This window comes from Piliocolobus tephrosceles, chromosome 6 (genome assembly GCF_002776525.5).
Source record: "Piliocolobus tephrosceles isolate RC106 chromosome 6, ASM277652v3, whole genome shotgun sequence".
In the NCBI taxonomy this organism is placed as follows: domain Eukaryota; kingdom Metazoa; phylum Chordata; class Mammalia; order Primates; family Cercopithecidae; genus Piliocolobus; species Piliocolobus tephrosceles.
Window position 1 is genome coordinate 115,450,997 of NC_045439.1, and position 18,463 is coordinate 115,469,459.

Genomic DNA, 18,463 nt, shown 5'->3' on the forward strand with positions numbered 1-18,463 from the left:
CCTGGCCTCAAGCAGTCCTCCCACTTCAGCCTCCCAAAGTGTTGGGATTACAGGCATGAGCCACTGTGCTTGGCCTCAATAAATAATTGAATCAAAGAAAAAAATATTCTTGGTGTTAATACATGATTTAAAACACAATTCAGATTGGTCTTTCCACATGGATTTTTACCATATCCTCAGGGGAGACACTTGCAGTAATAAAAGTAAGCCAGCTTACAATCACTGACTAGCAGTTTTATTGCTTAAATATTCCAATTACATTATTTTTTTCCGCAGTTATTTGAAATGTCTTTAAATGTTTATAAGCAGTCAGTAAATACTTTACCAACTTTTAAGTACTTGGGTGACTCAGAATATAAGCCAGATATATCTATATACATATAAAATTAAGGAGAGAAATAGAAAAATACCTGGCAATTCTCTCTTAGTGTGATATTTTTAGTCGTAAGTTGTTATAAAAACACACTACAAAAGCAGTTTGATACAGGACTCCTTTCTATACCCAGATTTTATAGTCTGCAGTAATAGCTAGCTATTGTTGATTGGTTTTAAGAAAATATCTACTTGGGTCAAAATATGTATAGAACCATGTTAAAGAGCTGTGTTCCATTTAAGTTTCTCTTTTCATTTTGCTTATATAATCAATACGGAATGGTTAGAGAAGGAATGTTGCTTTTGGTCTAAGTATCAGATTCTTTTATTGAGCTATGGAATTTGCATATCTGTACATTTAGTAGGCATGGTTAGAACTCTTAAGGTTTTAATCCACATTATCTCCTCTTTCCTGAGTTTCTAAGGGCCATGATTATGAAGCCTCAGCAGTGTTTTTAACAAAGTACACTGTAAATTGTAACCAGAAGGCAGTGGCTTTAAAGGAGTGCTTATTTGCCTAAATGGCTGTTGACATATTTAATATAATAGTTTTGTATCTGATTCTAGTATGCTAAAGCATTTCAGTATTATGAGAATACAATTTATACACTGGATCCCCTTGTACTTTTTCTTTCAGTTGTCAAAATGTTACCATTATTGCTGGGATTCTAAGAAATCTCTACAAATGCCTCTGATGACATCAGAAACAATCGGTTCTAATCCTGTGAACTCTCTTGTGAAGAAAGCATGAGACTCCTTCGGTTTAGAAGCCATATCTTTCAGGTCATCCAGAGGTGCCCAAGCCACACCAACAGAGAAGATAGTGATTCCTACAATGGAAACATTTTAAAGTGAATTAAAAATCAGGTCTACCTAATATATGGAATTATGTCTATATGTTTTCCATACACTGTTACATAGTTGCAGCGAAAACTGCTTACTAATTTCTGGACAATTAAATCCCCCGAACAAATTAAGTTTTCACAGTCATTGTGACAAGAGTGGTCCAAACCAGAAACTGCTACATCTGTAACTCACCACATGAACAGGTAAGTCATGATCACTGATAAGAAATATTTGATAAAGTTCAACATCCATTAATGACAGAACACATGTAATAAACTAGGAATAGAAGAAAACTTTTAACCTGATCCACAGTATCTTTTCAAAAATCCTACAGTAGGCCAGGCACGGTGGCTCAAGCCTGTAATCCCAGCACTTTGGGAGGGCGAGACGGGCGGATCACGAGGTCAGGAGATCGAGACCATCCTGGCTAACACGGTGAAACCCTGTCTCTACTAAAAAATACAAAAAATCAGTAGGGCGTGGTGGTGGGCACCTGTAGTCCCAGTCACTTAGGAGGCTGAGGCAGGAGAATGGCATAAACCCGGGAGGCAGAGGTTGCAGTGAGCTGAGATCCGGCCACTGCACTCCAGTCCGGGCGACAGAGCAAGACTCCGTATCAAAAAAAAAAAAAAAAAATCCTACAGTAAATGCAGATGCTGAAAATTTTCCATACAAAGTTGGCCTGCATCAAACAGTATACTGGAGGCAGAGTCACAGTCCATTAAAGCAAGAAAGAAAGGCACCAGAGATGGGATAAGTAAAAGGTAAAAGTGTTCAAAGGTTGTTTGAGGAATGGTGACTAGTCCTCTGATAATGACAAACCCTCTTCCATTTCAATCTTTAATACTGGTAAACTAATAATCAGAAAATGTCAGCCTATAATCCCAAAGCAAAACTAGTAAGTACTGTCCAAGAGGGGTCGGTATGAAACTGGAGTAATTTCTTCCAGTTACATTGAGGTATTCTATTTCCATTCACTTGAGTTACTAGAAGGCTTTTAGTACAACTGTACATTCAGTTAGAGTGATAATACATTGGTTGGATTCACCCCAATCCCAATTGTAGAAGTTTTCATTCAATCTTTTTTTTTTTGGAGACAGAGTCTGGCTCTTTCGCCCATGCTGGAGTGCAGTGGTACAATCAAGGCTCACTGCAGCCTCAACTTCCTGGGCTCAAATGATCCTCCTCAGCAACTCCATCCTCGAGTAGCTGGGACTACAGGTGCATGCCACCAAGCCCAGCTAATTTTTTAGTTTTTTTGTAGAGATGGGGTTCCACCATGTTGTTCAGGCTGGTCTTATCTCAAACTCCAGGGCTCAAGCGACCCATCTGCCTTGGCCTCCCAAAGTGCTGGGATTACAGGCATGAGCCACCACACCAGGCCTCATTTAGGAGATTCTTAGTGTAGAGTACCATCTATCTAATGCTGGGTGCAATTTTTTATAGCTTTTGGGGTTTCTGTAATAGTTTTCCTCTACGGATCTAAAGCTTCATCCCCCTACAGTGCTCAGAGTGGTAAACACCTAAGATACACAGCAGGTTTACATGATGTAAAAACTACTTGGAACAATTTCCAATTGTTCCAGTCTCCTTTTCCTGACTCCTACTCCCTGGCAAAAAAAAAAAAAAAAAAAAAAAGTCAAAATATTTTTTTCCTCCCCCTCAGTTTTCCTCACTTCTTTTCAGTTCTACATTCTAGTTCAGATTGTTTAGCTCAAGCCCAGCATATAATTACAGTTAAAAAAAATAAAACAATCACACCACTGTACTCCAGGCTGGGCGACAGAGCAAGACCCTGAAAATAAAAACAGTTGTGATCTAACCCTAAAATCGTACCCTATTTTCTGGCCTTTGCAACTTTCAATATCACTAAGGGATAATTTTCATGAATCAATTTTGGTGTAGTCCAGCCGTCTGAAGTTTAATCAACCTAATCACTTTATAGCCTGAATACAATCCTGTTATCTATAAGTTCAGTAAGCTAAGTATTAAGGAATATGATAGTAAACAGGTCTTTACTTCACAGATTAGTTGCTGATGTATAAAAAATACTTTTTATGCCAGGTGCGGTGGCTCACGCCTGTAATCCCAGCACTTTGGGAGGCCGAGGCGGGCAGATCATGAGGTCAGGAGATCGAGACCATCCTGGCTAACACGGTGAAACCCCATCTCTACTAAAAATACAAAAAATTAGCCGGGCGTGGTGGCGGGCACCTGTAGTCCCAGCTACTCGGAGGCTGAGGCAGGAGAATGGCGTGAACCTGGGAGGCGGAGATTGCAGTGAGCCGAGATCACGCCACTGCACTCCAGCCTGGGCGACAAAGCGAGACTCCGTCTCAAAAAAAAAAAAAACTTTTTATAAGCTAGATGTGGAACTTAAGTTGCATATCTTTTCTGTCTTAAGAATAATCTTTCATCAGTATCTGTAAAAATAGGTAAGTACATTGGCAGAGGTACTAATGTGTAGAAAGAGAAAAGGTTATGTCATTAGGAATTAAGTAGGGAAAAGGAGGTACAGAAGAGTATAAAAACAGCAAGTCCATTGATTCTTTCCTCCTGTCACTCAGTTATATCCTCAGAAAGGGAATCTTAGCTTTTTGTTGGTCTATTTGATCTCCAACACATTATGTTAATGTCCTCAGGAACGAGGCCTGTGCCAAAAGTAATATTAAGGGCTGGGGTAAGGAAGAAAGAAAAAGAAACCCTTCTTATACCCTTTTATAACACCAGTGTGTGTTTTTATTATCTTAAGGGGAAGAAAAAAGGAAGGTTTTTTTTTCTTTTTGAGACAGAGTCTCACTCTGTCACCCAGGCTGGAATGCCATGGCACGATCTCAGCTCACTGCAACCTCAGCCTTCTGGGTTCAAGTGACTCTCATGCCTCAGCCTCCTGAGTAGCTGGGATTACAGGTGTATGTTACCACACCCGGCTAATTTTTGTATTTTTAGTAGAGACTGGTTTTTACCATGTTGGCCCAGCTGGTCTTGAACTCCTGACCTCAGGTGATCTGCCCACCCCAGCCTCCCAAAGTGCTGGAATTATAGGTGTGAGCCACTGCACGTGGCCAATGGGGATAGGTAAAGACTATAGGAGACCTTATCTCAGGAAACTCATACCAGACAAAACTTGACTAAAATAAAAGTTAGGGTTGGGTGCGGTGGCTTATGCCTGTAATCGCAGCACTTTGGGAGGCTGAGGTGTGAGGAATGCTTGAGCCCAGGAGTTTGAGACCAGCCTGGGGAACAAAGTGAGACCCCCGTCTTTACAAAAAAACTTTAAAATTAGCCAGGCGCACCGGCATATGCCTGTCATCCTAGCTACGTGGAAGGCTGACACAGGATTATTGCTTGAGCCCAATAGTTGGAGGTTGTAGTGAGCTCTGATCATGCCACTGCACTCCAGCCTAGTGACAGAGCAACAACCTGTTTCATACACAAGAAAGTTAGGATAAATTACTGAATGGCAGATTCATGGTAGGTTATAAGCTGGCTATTTGGAGATATAGTCCAAGTTTAAGCTAAATGTGAGCACCTGTAACATTTCCTTAACGTGACATGGTTCTCATGACAATTCTCCCAACAATACAGTGGTTAGGAGTGTGGACTCTGGAGCCAGAATGCCTGGGTTTGGATCTTGGCCTTGCCACTTACTAGATGTGTCATTTCCCGGAAGTTTGTTTCCTTATCTGTAGAACGAGATTAGTAGGGCTGCTTTGACAGTTAATATTGGGTAAAGCTGCAGGTGTTTGTTCAATGAAATGCTTAAATTTTTATTTACTCCTAAAATTCACGAACCATTTTTTTTCTGTTCCCTTCTCCTATAAAGAACAAGGACCTTACCTGCATCATGTGCAGCAGCTGCAGGACCTTGGACATCATCATAGGACTGCCCATCTGTGACAATTACTAGGAAGTTCTTGTTGGGGCTCTCCCTTATAGGGCCAAACACATTTCTAACAGTAAAGGAAATGGCATCACCAGTAGCTGTTCCACCACTCATGTAGCGGATGTTTCTGATAACAGCTAGGACATCCTCTTTGGTGCTATAGTCAGTGAAACTGAACTCCGTGCGCTGATCATAAGTAAACTGTACAGCAGCTATCTTGGCACCAATGTCTGAGATTTCAAAAGTCTTGGCTATGTTGGAAACAAATTCAAGCATGAGGCGGAAATTGCTATCTCCAACACTGCTGGAGCCATCAATTAGAAAGGCAATGTTCACTGAGTTATAACAGGTCTTGCTGCACATCATTTGTTCATGAGTGCACAGCTTCTGTACCAGAGGCTTTACGTATTTTGTGGTGCCAAACCAGTTGGGCATGTGGTAAGAGAAGAAGCCATTATTCCGACAGACAGCCTAATGGGGGAGACACATAAAAGATATCCAAAAGGATCAAAAGTTGTTTCTTCTTAAAACCTGTGGAAAATCCTGAATGTTACAAGTTAATCTAGATAACAGGCAGTCAGCACTGCACTTAGAGGTCCAAAATGGAATACCTATCACTGTAACAGAAGATGACCCTCACCACTTTACCTTGTCAACAAATGTAACATCCTGAACCATCCCCAGTTCTTCAGGAATAGGCTTGGCCACAGAAACTATAAATACATTGACACCGAACTCTCTGGCCACAATGCCTGCTTCCTCGATGTCATCAGAAGGCCAACCATCAATAAATACCACCACCACTTTGGGGATCCCTTTTCTTACTCCAGCATCTACTGTGAAGAATTTCTGAGCAGTATGCTTCAACGCTTTTCCTAAATTTGAAAAAGAAGCAAACAAGTAGCATTTACCACTGCTCAAACCACATTTCTGTTTCCCTGTAGCATTTGATGCTGCAAAGTTTAAGAATTATACATAGAACTGGCAGTGGGGTGGGGCACACACACAAAAGAATTATATAGAACCCAGTTCTATAACAGATGCATCAGCTGGGAAAGTTTAATTATCTACCAGGCCTATTTTTTTCTCTTCACAAACCATATTAGTTCCCCCTCTACCTCCTAGAAGCCTCACATTTGCTTATCCTGCATCAATTGCCAGTTAGAAACACATAACTGATTCCCATTTCTGTGCACGTGCTCTCTATGTAGCCCTTTGGTGACTGATTAGTGCCTCTAAGAAGTCTCTCTTCAGAGTCAACAGTAGTGCTACTCTCATTCTTTCTGCCACATCTGCGTTCATTAGATAAGTCTGTTGATCTTCACTTCTTTTTAGCATTAAAAGAGATACTTCTCCAATGTTATATATCTAGTCAATCCAACATATGAGAATTCTAAATCACCATGCTTTATATTTTTAAAAATAAGAAATATCAACACACTTTGGTATACTTCCCTTATACACTGAAAATTTATCTCAGATGATCAAATGCAGACCTAGCCAAGATTTCAATTCCAGGAGGATTTCACATCTGCTCATATAAAATAGCATAATACTGTTTTACATGTCTGATCACTGATAACCCTCTCCTATATTACTTCCCAGGTATTGAAGTCTACTTACCTGTATTGGAATTACCCCCTCTGAAACCTACTTCCTTTATGGCAAACAAAACATCTTTGGCTGATGTAAAGTTTTTCAAGTAAAATTCTATTTTGGGATGTTCACTAAGTGGAAGAAAGAAAATGTTATTCAGGGAGAATTAAAAAGGTAAAATAAGCAACATTACATGCCTTAAAAAACAGTTTTAAAACCAGACAACACACAAGTTTCTTTCTTAATTCCACAGTACATAGTCAACTAAGGCATTGCATCCTTACTTGAATTATTGGGGATATTTCAGAGGTGTAACAAAGAATTGCCATATTGAGGATTTATTATATTCTGGGTAATAAGTCAAAAGCATAACACATGTATAACCTCATTTCATCATAGCTCTACAAGGTTGGAATTATCCCAATTATGTAAATGAAGAAACTGAGGCTCAGAGCATTTAGGGAGTTTGCCTGATGAAACACAGCTGCATTTTAAGTTCAGGTTGTCTGGCTCCAAAGTCCACGCCTAAACTATATGAAGAACTTGAAATCAGGTTTGGCTCAGAGCCTTGGGTTTAACAGAAGTCCGCAGAATTGGGCACCAGGTAGCTAAACTAAATTAGGAAGTGGCTGGGTGTGAAACTAGGGTCTGTTGCATCGTGGGACCCAGAGGCTCTAAGTAGTGTGGATCTATTAACCCAGGTCTCTCTGTTTAGGAGAAACAATTTCATTGATGTGCTGGTCAGCATTTTTTTAAAGGGAAAAAGGTGAAATGAATTATAAAGTTATAATATTGAGTTTTTCTTATGATGACAGTGACATTTGTGGACCTTAAAATTATGTGTATTGTAAGAGTTTAGCCATCTCATTTCCTATATTTAATATTAAAGGAATTTCAGCTCACTTTTATATAACTACTCTGTGTTCATCAGAGACTGTATTGAGTATAAACAACCAAAGCACAATCTGTTGTGTTTAGATTCCAGATGAGTCAGTGTTTCATAGTGCAAAATTTTAAGATCTTAGCGTTATCAGTAGCTATTTTATTCAAGATTTTTTCAGGGAGAAGTATAACACTGACTGCATTTCTGCACACATACCTGATGGAATATTGGATCATAAAATCAGATTTCATGGGTTGAAAACCTTTTCACTTGTGGTCACTTTTCAACTATCCAGATTATGACTTAGGAAATTAGTCTCATTTTTGTATCCTTAATGATATGTTCTGTCCTTTGACTTACATATAAACTTGGCAGGGTTTATCTATTCTAATAGCCTTTCTGAAACAGAAAAACTACAAACCAGGAAGTTACAAGAAGCTAGTCTTTGTATGAGTCTACAAGGTAATGAAGCATTCATCTTCAAAAAGAATTGGGTCAAAATAGTCAGAAAAAAGTATCAGACAAAAAGTATTGCAGGGGAATTTGCCTCATGGGATGTTAAAATGTGCAAGAAAACTATGATAATTAAAGAAATGTAGAAAAAATATGTAAGGATTAGCATATGAATCAAAGAAATAGACTTGCTCAAACTCAGGTATAAATATGATACCACAAGTCAATGAAACAAGGAACCCATTTTTTTAAGGGTGAGAGACAAATGGTTAAATTATATAAAAAGAGTTAAATTTTCTTCTCACACCAAAAAAATTCTATCTAAACTAAGAGCAGAGCCACTTGTAAAAAATAACATAGATGAAATGCAAATTAATATTTGTAATAGCATTGTTTATACACCCTTATACACTGCTGATAGTAGTTTAAACTAGTTCACCTTTCTAGGAAGCAATTTTGCTATTTATTTGTTTATTTACAGATGGGGTCTTGCTCTGTTGTCCAGGCTGGAGTGTAGTGGTGCCATCATAGCTCTCTGCAGCCTTGAACTCCTGGGCTTGAGATCCTCACACCTTAGCCTCCTGAGCAGCTGGCACTACAAGCATGAGCCACTGTGCATGGCTCAATTTCACTATTTATATCAGAGGCTTTAAGTCAGAACCTCACTTCTAGAAATCTAATGTGATAAAATAATCAGAGATGGGCACAAAGATGATATAAGGATGTTCATCACAGTGTAGTGTGTAATGTAGTGAAAAAACAATAAAAGAATGGCTAAATAATTATGCAGAGGAATATTATGAAATATTTTTGATGAATATTTGTGATATGAGAAAATGCTCAAAATACTAAAGGATGAAAAAAACAGGATGTGAGGCATTTTTTATAGTCTGAGCTTTTAAAAAATAATACAGTCAAATATTTCCTTAAAATACTGAAGGGGCCAGGCGTGGTGGTTCACACCTGTAATCCTAGTACTTTGGGAGGCCGAGGCAGGTGGATCACCTAAGGTTAGGAGTTCGAGACCAGCCTGGCCAACATGGTGAAACCTTGTCTCTACTAAAAATACAAAAATTAGCCAGGCATGGTAGTGCACACCTGTAATCCCAGCTACTCAGGAGGCTGAGGCAGGAGAATCGCTTGAACCTGGGAGGTGGAGGTTGTAGTGAGCAGAGATCGCACCAATGCATTCCAGCCTTGTTGACAGAGCAAAACTCCATCTCAAAAAAAAAAAAGTACTGAAGGGAAATAAAACATTTTATAGTAATTATCTCTAGGGCATATGATTTAGGGAATTTCTTTTTTTGTGTGCTGTATGTATTTTCAAGCTTTCTACAATGAGCATATTCTATTTCTAAAAGCTAAATATATATTTTTTGTTTGTTTGTTTGTTTGAAACAGAGTCTTGCTCTGTCACCCAGGCTGGAGTGCAGTGGCGCGATCTTGGCTCACTGCAAGCCCCACTTCCCGGGTTCATGCCATTCTCTTGCCTCAGCCTCCCGAGTAGCTGGGACTACAGGCGCTCGCCAGCACTCCTGGCTAATTTTTTTTGTATTTTTAGTAGAGAAGGGGTTTCACCATGTTAGCCAGGATGGTCTCGATCTCCTGACTTCATGATCTGCCTGCCTCGGCTTCCCAAAGTGCTGGGATTACAGGCGTGAGCCACTGTGCCTGGCCAGCAATTAATAAATATTTTTAAATGAATGAAATAGAAAGGTCATGCTTCAGATCACCAACCAAGACAATATGGAAAGAGCTAAAAAGCATAACAGAATAGGGAGGTGGAATAGACATATCACTGCTTCTTCCTTCAGAAAAGAGAAATTAGGAATTGAGCAGAGTAGATAAGCAGAGGTGACTTCTGTAAGCAACACGACTCTCCAATCTACCTTCTTGTTCTTATATAGATAGCACACAGTTTTCTAAATTCTTTTATTCCAAAAAGAAGGCATTCAGAACTACTCAGTCTGCCCAGGCAGTCTTAGATCCTGAACTTACAGCTTAGGAATCCAGTGTGTCCATAACTCAAAATGTTTATACTGAACTGACATGTACCCACTAAAAGGAATGATCATTTGTCATCATTCAAGACATCATTGAAATCTCCGCTCATTTTATTTATTTATTTTTGAGACATAGTCTCTCTGTTGCCCAGGTTGGAGTGCAGTGGTGCAATCTTAGCTCACTGCAACCTCTGCCTCCCAAGTTCAAGTGGTTCTCCTGCCTCAGCCTCCCAAGTAGCTAGGATTACAGGCGCATGCCACCACGTCTGGGTAATTTTTGTATTTTTAGTAGAGACTGGGTTTCACATGTTGGCCAGGCTGGTTTCAAACTCCTGACCTCAGGTGATCCACACACCCACCTTGGCCTCCAATGTGCTGAGATTACAGGCATGAACCACTGCACCCAGCCTCATTTGATTTTGAATGTATCCAACACAAAGAAGTGATCAATGTTTGAGGTGATGGATATACTAATTGCTCTCATTTGATCACTATACATTGTATGTATGAAACCATTACTATGTACCCCATAAGTATATATAATTATTATGTGTCAATTACAAAATAAATACATAATTTTTTAAAAATCTCCCATTTTAACAAGGTTGGTACCTGGCTTGAACAAGGCCCACGTGTGGTCCTTCTGTTCCAATTCCCAACATTAGAGCCACTTTTCCAACAAAATTCTTCTGTAAATTAAATCGGCGCTGCCCAATATTAAAGCTTCCATCAATCAGAAATGCAATGTCCGCTTTACAATCTGCGAACAACCAAACCGGTCCCCTTGTTAGCAGTCTCAGGAGGAGGGAGGGAAAATGCTGCCTTCCCAAATGGAGATCTTGATTCTTACCTTTATTGCCAGTTTTCTTCTCAGGTGTTTTCTTTAGTCGTTTACCTGAAATAAAAGATGCACTTGGCATTAACAAAAGGAAGACAGTTACATAGCAAGAAACCCACATGGGGAGAAGCTCATAACAACAGAGTGCCATTCACAAAAGGACTTTTTAAAAAAAATTAATTTCCTCAGGATTTTCTGGACTAGGGAAAGCAATGACTCAATAAATAAACAAATCAGTATGTAGGCCTACATATTTGATATGCCTCTAATCCAGGACTTTGATACCTCAAACCCACAGGTGACGCAGGAACTCAACATTAGATCCTAATGTTCTTAATATCTTTGACTTTAAAACTGCCATAGTCATACAAAAAGGGTTCCCTGGCTATTTCTTTCTTTTCTTTTCTTTTTTTTTTTTTTTTGAGATAGAGTCTTGCTCATCGCCCAGGCTGGAGCGCAATGGCGCGATCTCGGCTCACTGCAAGCTCCGCCTCCCGGGTTCACGCCATTCTCCTGTCTCAGCCTCCCGAGTAGCTGGGACTACAGGCACCCGCCACCTCGCCCAGCTAATTTTTTGTATTTTTAGCATAGATGGGGTTTCACCGTGTTAGCCAGGATGGTCTCGATTTCCTGACCTCGTGATCCGCCCGCCTCGGCCTCCCAAAGTGCTGGGATTACAGGCGTGAGCCACCGCGCCCGGCCCTATTTCTTATAATAGACACACATTCCTCATTCACATGATAGTGCAGTAATTAAAGGAATTTAATGAAGCAAACGGAACTGGAAGTTCATGGTACTTGACCAGTTCTTAGGCGTGGTTTATCAAATCTGGGAGTAAATAGGACTTTAAGAGAATTATTAGGCTGGGTGCAGTGGCTCATGCCTGTAATCCCTGAACTTTGGGAGGCTGAAGTGGGTGGATTGCATGAGGTCAGGAGTTCAAACCAGCCTGGGCATCATAGCTAGTCCTCTGTCTCTACAAAAAAGTAAAAAAATTAGCTGGGTGTAGTGGCATGTGCCTGTAGTACCACCTACTCAGGAGGCCAAGGTGAGAAGGTTGCTTGAGTCTAGTTTAAGGCTACAGTGAGCTATATGAACGCACTACTGCACTGCAGCCTGAGCAATAGAGGGAGCCCCTGTCTTTAAAATATACACATAAAATTGAATGTTTCTATATGTAATATACCAGTAAACTTAAGACATTTGCTTTGTTTCTCTTTAATACCAAATTTCTTTAAGCAAAGCTTCTACCAACAACACATTTATTCATAACTTCCAAATGCTGTGCTGGCAACTAGGAGATAGGTTTCATAGTTCATACCTGTTGGTGGATGTGCTGTGGACACGGCTTGTCCTGTGGCCTCCTGTGTACTACTTTTGCCTTCTGTTAAAATAAAAATAAGTTTATTTTTTTCCTTTTCCTTCTTTACCAAAGTATTATGAATCTAATTTAGGGCTCTCTACGATGACAAATGTAATAGGGTAATGGTGATTGTAGTTACAAACATCCTATTGCATGCTAGTTTCAGAGAACCAAAATGCTTATCCATTATATCTTCAAAGGATCATCAAAAATGAATTCAGTAGTTTTTCAGTTCCTTGGTAAGTGTCCGGGCATTCTGACAGCAGATAATTCAAGTTTCTATTGCCATCATCTGCCAGTAAGATTGTCTTCTATTCACCCATATTTGGCTTCAGTGGGTACTTGACCCCTCAGTCTAACCTACAGTTTACCTCTATAGGTCAGCTTCAGTCTTGATCACAGGTTTTTCCATCAAGGTTAAAGAGGCTGAGCTAAAAAAAGCAGAAAACTTTTGGGGGGTGGGAGAATATTACAGAATGAGAACAGTAATTATACCTACTAGTTACTGTGAAAGAAGCAGACCATCTAGAAAGCATTTGAGACTGGATGCCATGGGCATCTACTGAGGAATAGTTTTCTCGGCCAGGTAGGCTGTAGACTCGTACAGGTCCCCCTGAGTTGCTGATTACTCCCCTGCAACACAAGAATAGCAGCTGAGACGCTATCCACACTTTTTTCAGGGCATCCCACTGACTTATAGTGCCATGTTGTATCTATTGCTTTGATTAATCAAGAAAATAGCTCATCAGGGAAGTCATCTAAAGATTCTGCTTATTTTGTTTATTAATTTATTTATTTGTTTGATGGAGTCTCGCTCTGTAGCCCAGGCTGGAGTACAGTGGCGTGATCTCGGTTCACTGCAACCTCCACCTCCCGGGCTGCAATTCTCCTGCCTCAGCCTCCCAAGTAGCTGGGATTTACAGGTGTGCATCACCACGCCTGGCTAATTTTTGTATTTTTAGTAGAGACAGGGTTTCACTATGTTATCCAGGTCTTGAATTCCTGACCTCAAGTGATCTGCCTGCCTCAGCCTCCCACAGCGGTGGGATTACAGGCATGAGCCACCACTCCCAGCTGCTGCTAGCCTTTTAAAAACTTGCTTACACAAGAACAAAATTTGCCTGGAAAAAATTGTTTTGTGCTGTCGAACTTCCTAAGTGTTGATAAGAACACATTTGTAATATCCCGTTACGTACAACTTAGAAATTCAGAGCACCAAACAATTTTCCTAAGATACTCTCTTTAACTACATGCCCTTGGACTGAATGTTTTTAGGAGTATTATACTGGCTATTCTACTACAGGATAGCTTGGCACTTGCTAACAATAGTCACCTGGGGCAAGATACTTGCCAACTCTCTGAGTTCAGTTTCTTCATCTGTAACTAGAGTAAAATTCTACCTACCTTGTCAAGTTGTGGTGGAAGTTAAAACGATAGCTGGCACATAGTAATAACTCAGTAACATATCACATGATTAGGAATGTTTTGGAATCACAGCAATCTAGCCATCAAGAAGTAATGCAATTTGCCTTTTGTGAGAAAGCTTTCCATGTGTATTTCGTGTTTCAAGTATATCCAGGAGAACCTTGAAAATGTATCCATTTTCTGTGGCCACAATGGCACCAAAAGAAAGAATGCAGGGAAGAAAGGGATCCAGATGGCTAAAGCAGGAAAGGAAATAATCATGTTTGCATTTCTCTCCCACCCTGGTTTGGGCTTACCTGTGGACAGCAGCCCCACATATGCTCGATACAGAAGCATATACTATGTTCCCATACACAGAGACTTCATCGAGAGGGCAGCCCCCTGGGCAGAGGACATCTGCTTTCTCTTTCCTGATGTCCAAGCCTCTGGTAAAACATGTGATAGCAATGGGAGCTGAAGAGAAAGGAGATAATATTGTAAGCATTCTTAGGACTTCTTGGGGCATAGTGGTGGGGAGACTACCGTGTGAGATTTAAGTTTTACTTCCCTAATTTCTACTTTTCTAGTTATGAATATTGACTTATATACCATTCCATACCATTCTGGATTTTGGCAAACCACAAGGTTGTTTTCCAATTTAATATAGTCCCCAGCCACTGTAAAAGTCTAATGTGAAAGTTCTGGGTTTTTATTTTGTTTTTGTTTTTGAAATGGGGACTCGCCAAGTTGCCCAAGCTAGGCTCAAATTCGCGAGCTCAAGTGATCCATCTCTACCTCCTTAGTAGCTGGGATTACAGGTGTGCCACTGTGCCTGGCTTCTCAGTTCTTAATCAGATTGGAAATACATAATTGGAACTATATCTGAAGTAGAAAATAAAGGTCATTTAATACTTATTAATTATAGAAATACAAAAAATCTTGGCTGGGCTTTGTGACTCATGCCTATAATCCCAGCACTTTAGCAGGCCAAGACAAGAGGATCTGCTTGAGTCCAGGAGCTCAAGACCAACCTGGACAACATAGCAAGACCTCATCTCTTCTAAAAAAAAAAAAAAAAATTATTTTAAATGGCCACACATGGTGATGCATGCCTGTACTCTCAGCTACTGAGAGGCTGAGGTGGGAGGATTGCTTGAGCCCAGGAGTTCAAGCTTACAGTGAGCTATGATTGCATCACTGCACTCCATCCTGGGTGACAGAATAAGATCTTGTCTCGAGAAGGAAAAAAAATTTTTTTAAATCTCAACTTTGATGACACTGTGTACATAGTTGCTTGAGGTAAAAATAGTAAATCTGGATCGGGCTTTTGTGGAACATTTTCATAGACATGTGCACAAATCAAAGCCATCCTTTCCTGCATAGGACCATTTATCTTAGCCTACAAATGCAGATCCTTAAAATCACACATTAAGGAAACCAACAAAAAGATGTTTAGATTCACAGAAAGTTATTTAACTCTATTGTTCATTTTATAGATGAGAAAATTAAAGCCGTGGGGTTAATTTGCCCAAACAACATTCTACAACTCCCTAAGGACAGAAAACAGAAAAGTGAATCCCTTCAGAATAGAGTATTTTTATCTTAATTGAACCTGATTATTTCTGCTCCAGATCTGTCCAAAGAGATTTATCAAGGAGTGAATGCATTTTTAGAAAGCACTGTTAATATTCTCAAGTTTTACACTGTCAACCTAACAAAGAAAGTTTTTACTATAAATGATGCTAGGAAGAGACAAGCTCTTGGCATCAAGTAACAACATAATACAACACGTTAATTTGTGAATTTACTGTCGATACTAAATTGAGATTAATGTTATTAAATGCTATTTTTCAAACATGGGAAATTGTAATTATCCAAACCTTTCTAAAACATGTATTAATTTCAAAAACCTTTTTTTCCAAGGCAGAGGAATACTTTCTGGTCATACTGTCCAACTGAGTACCTTGCATGTGACAAACACCCTCCTCTGTGCCCTTTGTGGTGACAGGTACCCTGGGCTTTACATTCCACGGAAGAGAAGGAAGGATGCAGGCGCAATGCCCATTTCTTAGTTCTGAAACAGTCTGGAGAGCTGAGAGGTTAAAATCCTTACCCCCAAACAGCCTCATACCTATCATCAAACAGCCTTAATCATTCCTCCCGTTTTCTGCTGAGGTGGGGGCAGCATCAGAATCCGGTGCGGAGACCGACCGCCTTTAGTTGCGAACACTGACTTTTGTTAAGTGGAGCGGGAAAAATACAGCCATGTGGAATACTTACCCTCATTCCTACTTTCAAGGAAAACAAACGGTAGCTCTTAGAAAAGAGTTGCCTTTTACACTGTAGAAAATACACCAAACCACACACCCATACCCGGACCTCCACACGTGGTACAAACTTTTTAGACTCTCACGTGTAGAATGAGACCGCAAGTGCTTCTGATTATAGGGGTTACACCTAGAAACATAGCTAGCGAGTCAAACAAGGTGGGACAGCGACGTTCGCTTCCCTCTCTCTCGGCTACTGCAACCTCAAGTCGGGTCTGGGCGGCTTCTCCTCCACCCCAAACGCAGCGGAGCCCGGGACGGATGCGCCCCTCGGTGAGACTCAAGGAGTCCTCCTTCCTTGACCTCCTGCCGCCGGCGCACAGCGGGCCCGGGGTCTGGAGCTGTGGGTGGGACTGGAGGAGGCGTTCTTCCTAATGCTCTAGGAGAACGTCCCCCCACCGGACCCCAGAGGCCCCCTACCATGGGATAAACAGGTGAGCAAGAGCAGATCGGCTGCAGGGGTTAACGCGGGCGCGCCACGCGGCGGCTCCAACCTCTGCGCCTTCCATCTCGGGCTCTCTGGCCGAGGCCCAGGGGGCTGGATCTGAGTCCCGTTTGTACCCGCGGGGCTCAGCCCCTGCGACCGCCTGGACGCACCCCAGCTCCCCGACTCACCGGCTCCCTCGCTGCCCGCGAGCCCCGGCAGCAGCAGCAGACACACACCTGCGAAGAGAAAAGCGCGAGGGCTGGCTCCAGCCTCCACCCAGCGGAGCAAGGGGCCGGGGTCGTCAGGGGCGCGCACCCACCGAGGCTGAGAGCCGGGATCCAGGCTGCGGACATGGTGACTGAGAGGCTGCTTAGACCTGGGAGAGAGGGAGAATGCAGGCAAGGCCAGGGTGCGGGAGGCCCCTCGCGTCACCTCAGAGCCCCGCAACCCTCGGACCCCTGGGCGCGGCGCAGAGGAGAGAAGACACCGACGACCCGCTGCTTCAGGCCAGTGCCCCTCTAGGTCTGGAGGAGGCGCCTCGGCGGCAAATCGAACCAAGCCCAGGATCGGTGTGCAACCCCGCACCGCGGGGAGGCAGGGGCGCCAATGCGAAGACAGACAGACAGGGTAGGAGCGACAAAGAAACAGGGACAGAAACGTCAGAGATCCCTCTCACCCGTGCCAGCCGCCCGGGGCTCCGCACCTGTACGAGATCCACCCGGCTGCGCCCGAGTGCGGAAGCCACGGCCCCCGCGGCCGCTATAAAGGCTGGGCCGCGCGCATGAGCACTGTGCGGGGGGCGCGGGAGGGCGCGGGAGCCGATCCCCAGAGGCCCGGCGGCGACCTTTCAGCTCCGCCTTCGCCCCCTGCCGGCCCCGGGGTGAGGCCGGCGCGGAGGCGCCTCCTCCAGCAGCGCGGGCTTGGCCACCTGGACGCGGCGCCGGTCCCTAGAGGGGGCACGAAGGTTCCCGCGCCGGCGTCTCAACGAGTGCGGAAGGCCGGCGGCCCCGACGGCGGGAGCAGCGGCCTTGCCAGCCCAGCTCTGCGGGGACCAGGGCTGCTGAGGCGGCGGCGGCAGCTACGCACGCCCTCCCACCCCCAACTTCCCACCCCTTACCCCCTGAGGCCCGGGGCTTCTGATAGCTGCCAAATCCACGCGACCTGAGAACCGAACTTCCCAACTTGGTGCTCTCGTGGAAACGGAGTTCATACTTCTGAAGTAAAACCACCCTAGGTTTGGTAAACGCATGCCGCGTTTTCGTTAGAAACCCTGTCAACTGACTGCTAGCTCGTTGGACCTTAGGGATTCGGCCTTGCGCCTTCGTTTCTGCTGGAGTCCTACTTTCCCCGGTGGTTCCATTTGCGCTCCTGCCTAAAGCCACGCGTGTGAGGTGGCCCAGACCCCGACAGCCGGTACCTTTGCTTCTTTTTCACCTCAGGAAGAATTTATGCCTGATTACCTTTCCAAATTCCCAGACTTGGTGTCTTGTGACTACACAGAATCTCAGATTTGATAATGTGTTCTTCTCCCCACACCATCCTGCTAACGTTTTACAAATGGAAATGGAGACGGAGCAGAATTCTTGAGGAGTGTTAGTGACAGGCAACCTGCATGGCAGCCGAAGAACCAGACCCAGGCCTAGACGCTAACTTCCTGGTACAATATCAACTTTTTTCACATAGCCTTATTTAGTTACAATTTACATGCCATAAAATCCATCCATTTTGAGTATACAATTCAATGATGTTTAGTAAATTTGCAGAGCTGTACAACCATCACCGCAAGCCAATTTCAGAACAGGTTCATCCTCCCCAAAAGGATCCCTCCTCGCCATTGTCAATCTCTTCTCCCACTCCTAGTCCTAGGCAAACACCAACCGATTTCCTGTCTCTATAGATTTGCCTTAGCGGTCGTTTCTTATAGATGGAATTATACTTTGTGGGGCTTCCTTCGCTGCACAGAATGTTTTTGAGGTTCATCCGTGAGGCATTGTAGAAGAGTACTTTCTTTCTTTTTATTGTTGAAAAGTATTCCCATGGCATTTTATACTGAGAAACAAATACA

The 18,463-nt window shown here is 42.6% G+C and overlaps 1 protein-coding gene across 2 annotated transcripts; it reads right to left on the minus strand.

Moving 5' to 3' along the window:
* Positions 1 to 213: 213 nt before the first annotated feature.
* COCH (cochlin) lies at positions 214 to 17,230 on the minus strand. Of its 2 annotated transcripts, none has more exons than XM_023227430.2 (12): positions 17,102 to 17,230; positions 16,718 to 16,774; positions 16,587 to 16,634; positions 13,962 to 14,118; positions 12,740 to 12,873; positions 12,199 to 12,261; positions 10,890 to 10,934; positions 10,652 to 10,799; positions 6,728 to 6,831; positions 5,753 to 5,979; positions 5,059 to 5,575; positions 214 to 1,202 (listed from the first exon to the last, which is right to left on the minus strand). In XM_023227430.2, exons 2-12 carry the CDS (start codon positions 16,749 to 16,751, stop codon positions 1,027 to 1,029), a joined length of 1,653 nt encoding a protein of 550 aa, XP_023083198.1. In that variant the 5' UTR covers positions 16,752 to 16,774; positions 17,102 to 17,230; the 3' UTR covers positions 214 to 1,026. The 2 variants fall into 2 exon arrangements, with proteins under 2 accessions (XP_023083198.1, XP_023083200.1); XM_023227432.2 differs by having other exon boundaries at positions 17,075 to 17,210.
* Positions 17,231 to 18,463: the final 1,233 nt, after the last annotated feature.

Coding starts and splice junctions, on each gene's coding strand:
- COCH (XM_023227430.2), bottom strand. CDS start 16,751: ATGTCCGCAGCCTGGATCCCGGCTCTCAGCCTCG. Junction 12,262..12,739: donor TGCTTCTTTCACAGTAACTA/GTAGGTATAATT, acceptor TTATTTTAACAG/AAGGCAAAAGTAGTACACAG. Junction 10,935..12,198: donor CACAGCACATCCACCAACAG/GTATGAACTATG, acceptor CTTTTATTTCAG/GTAAACGACTAAAGAAAACA.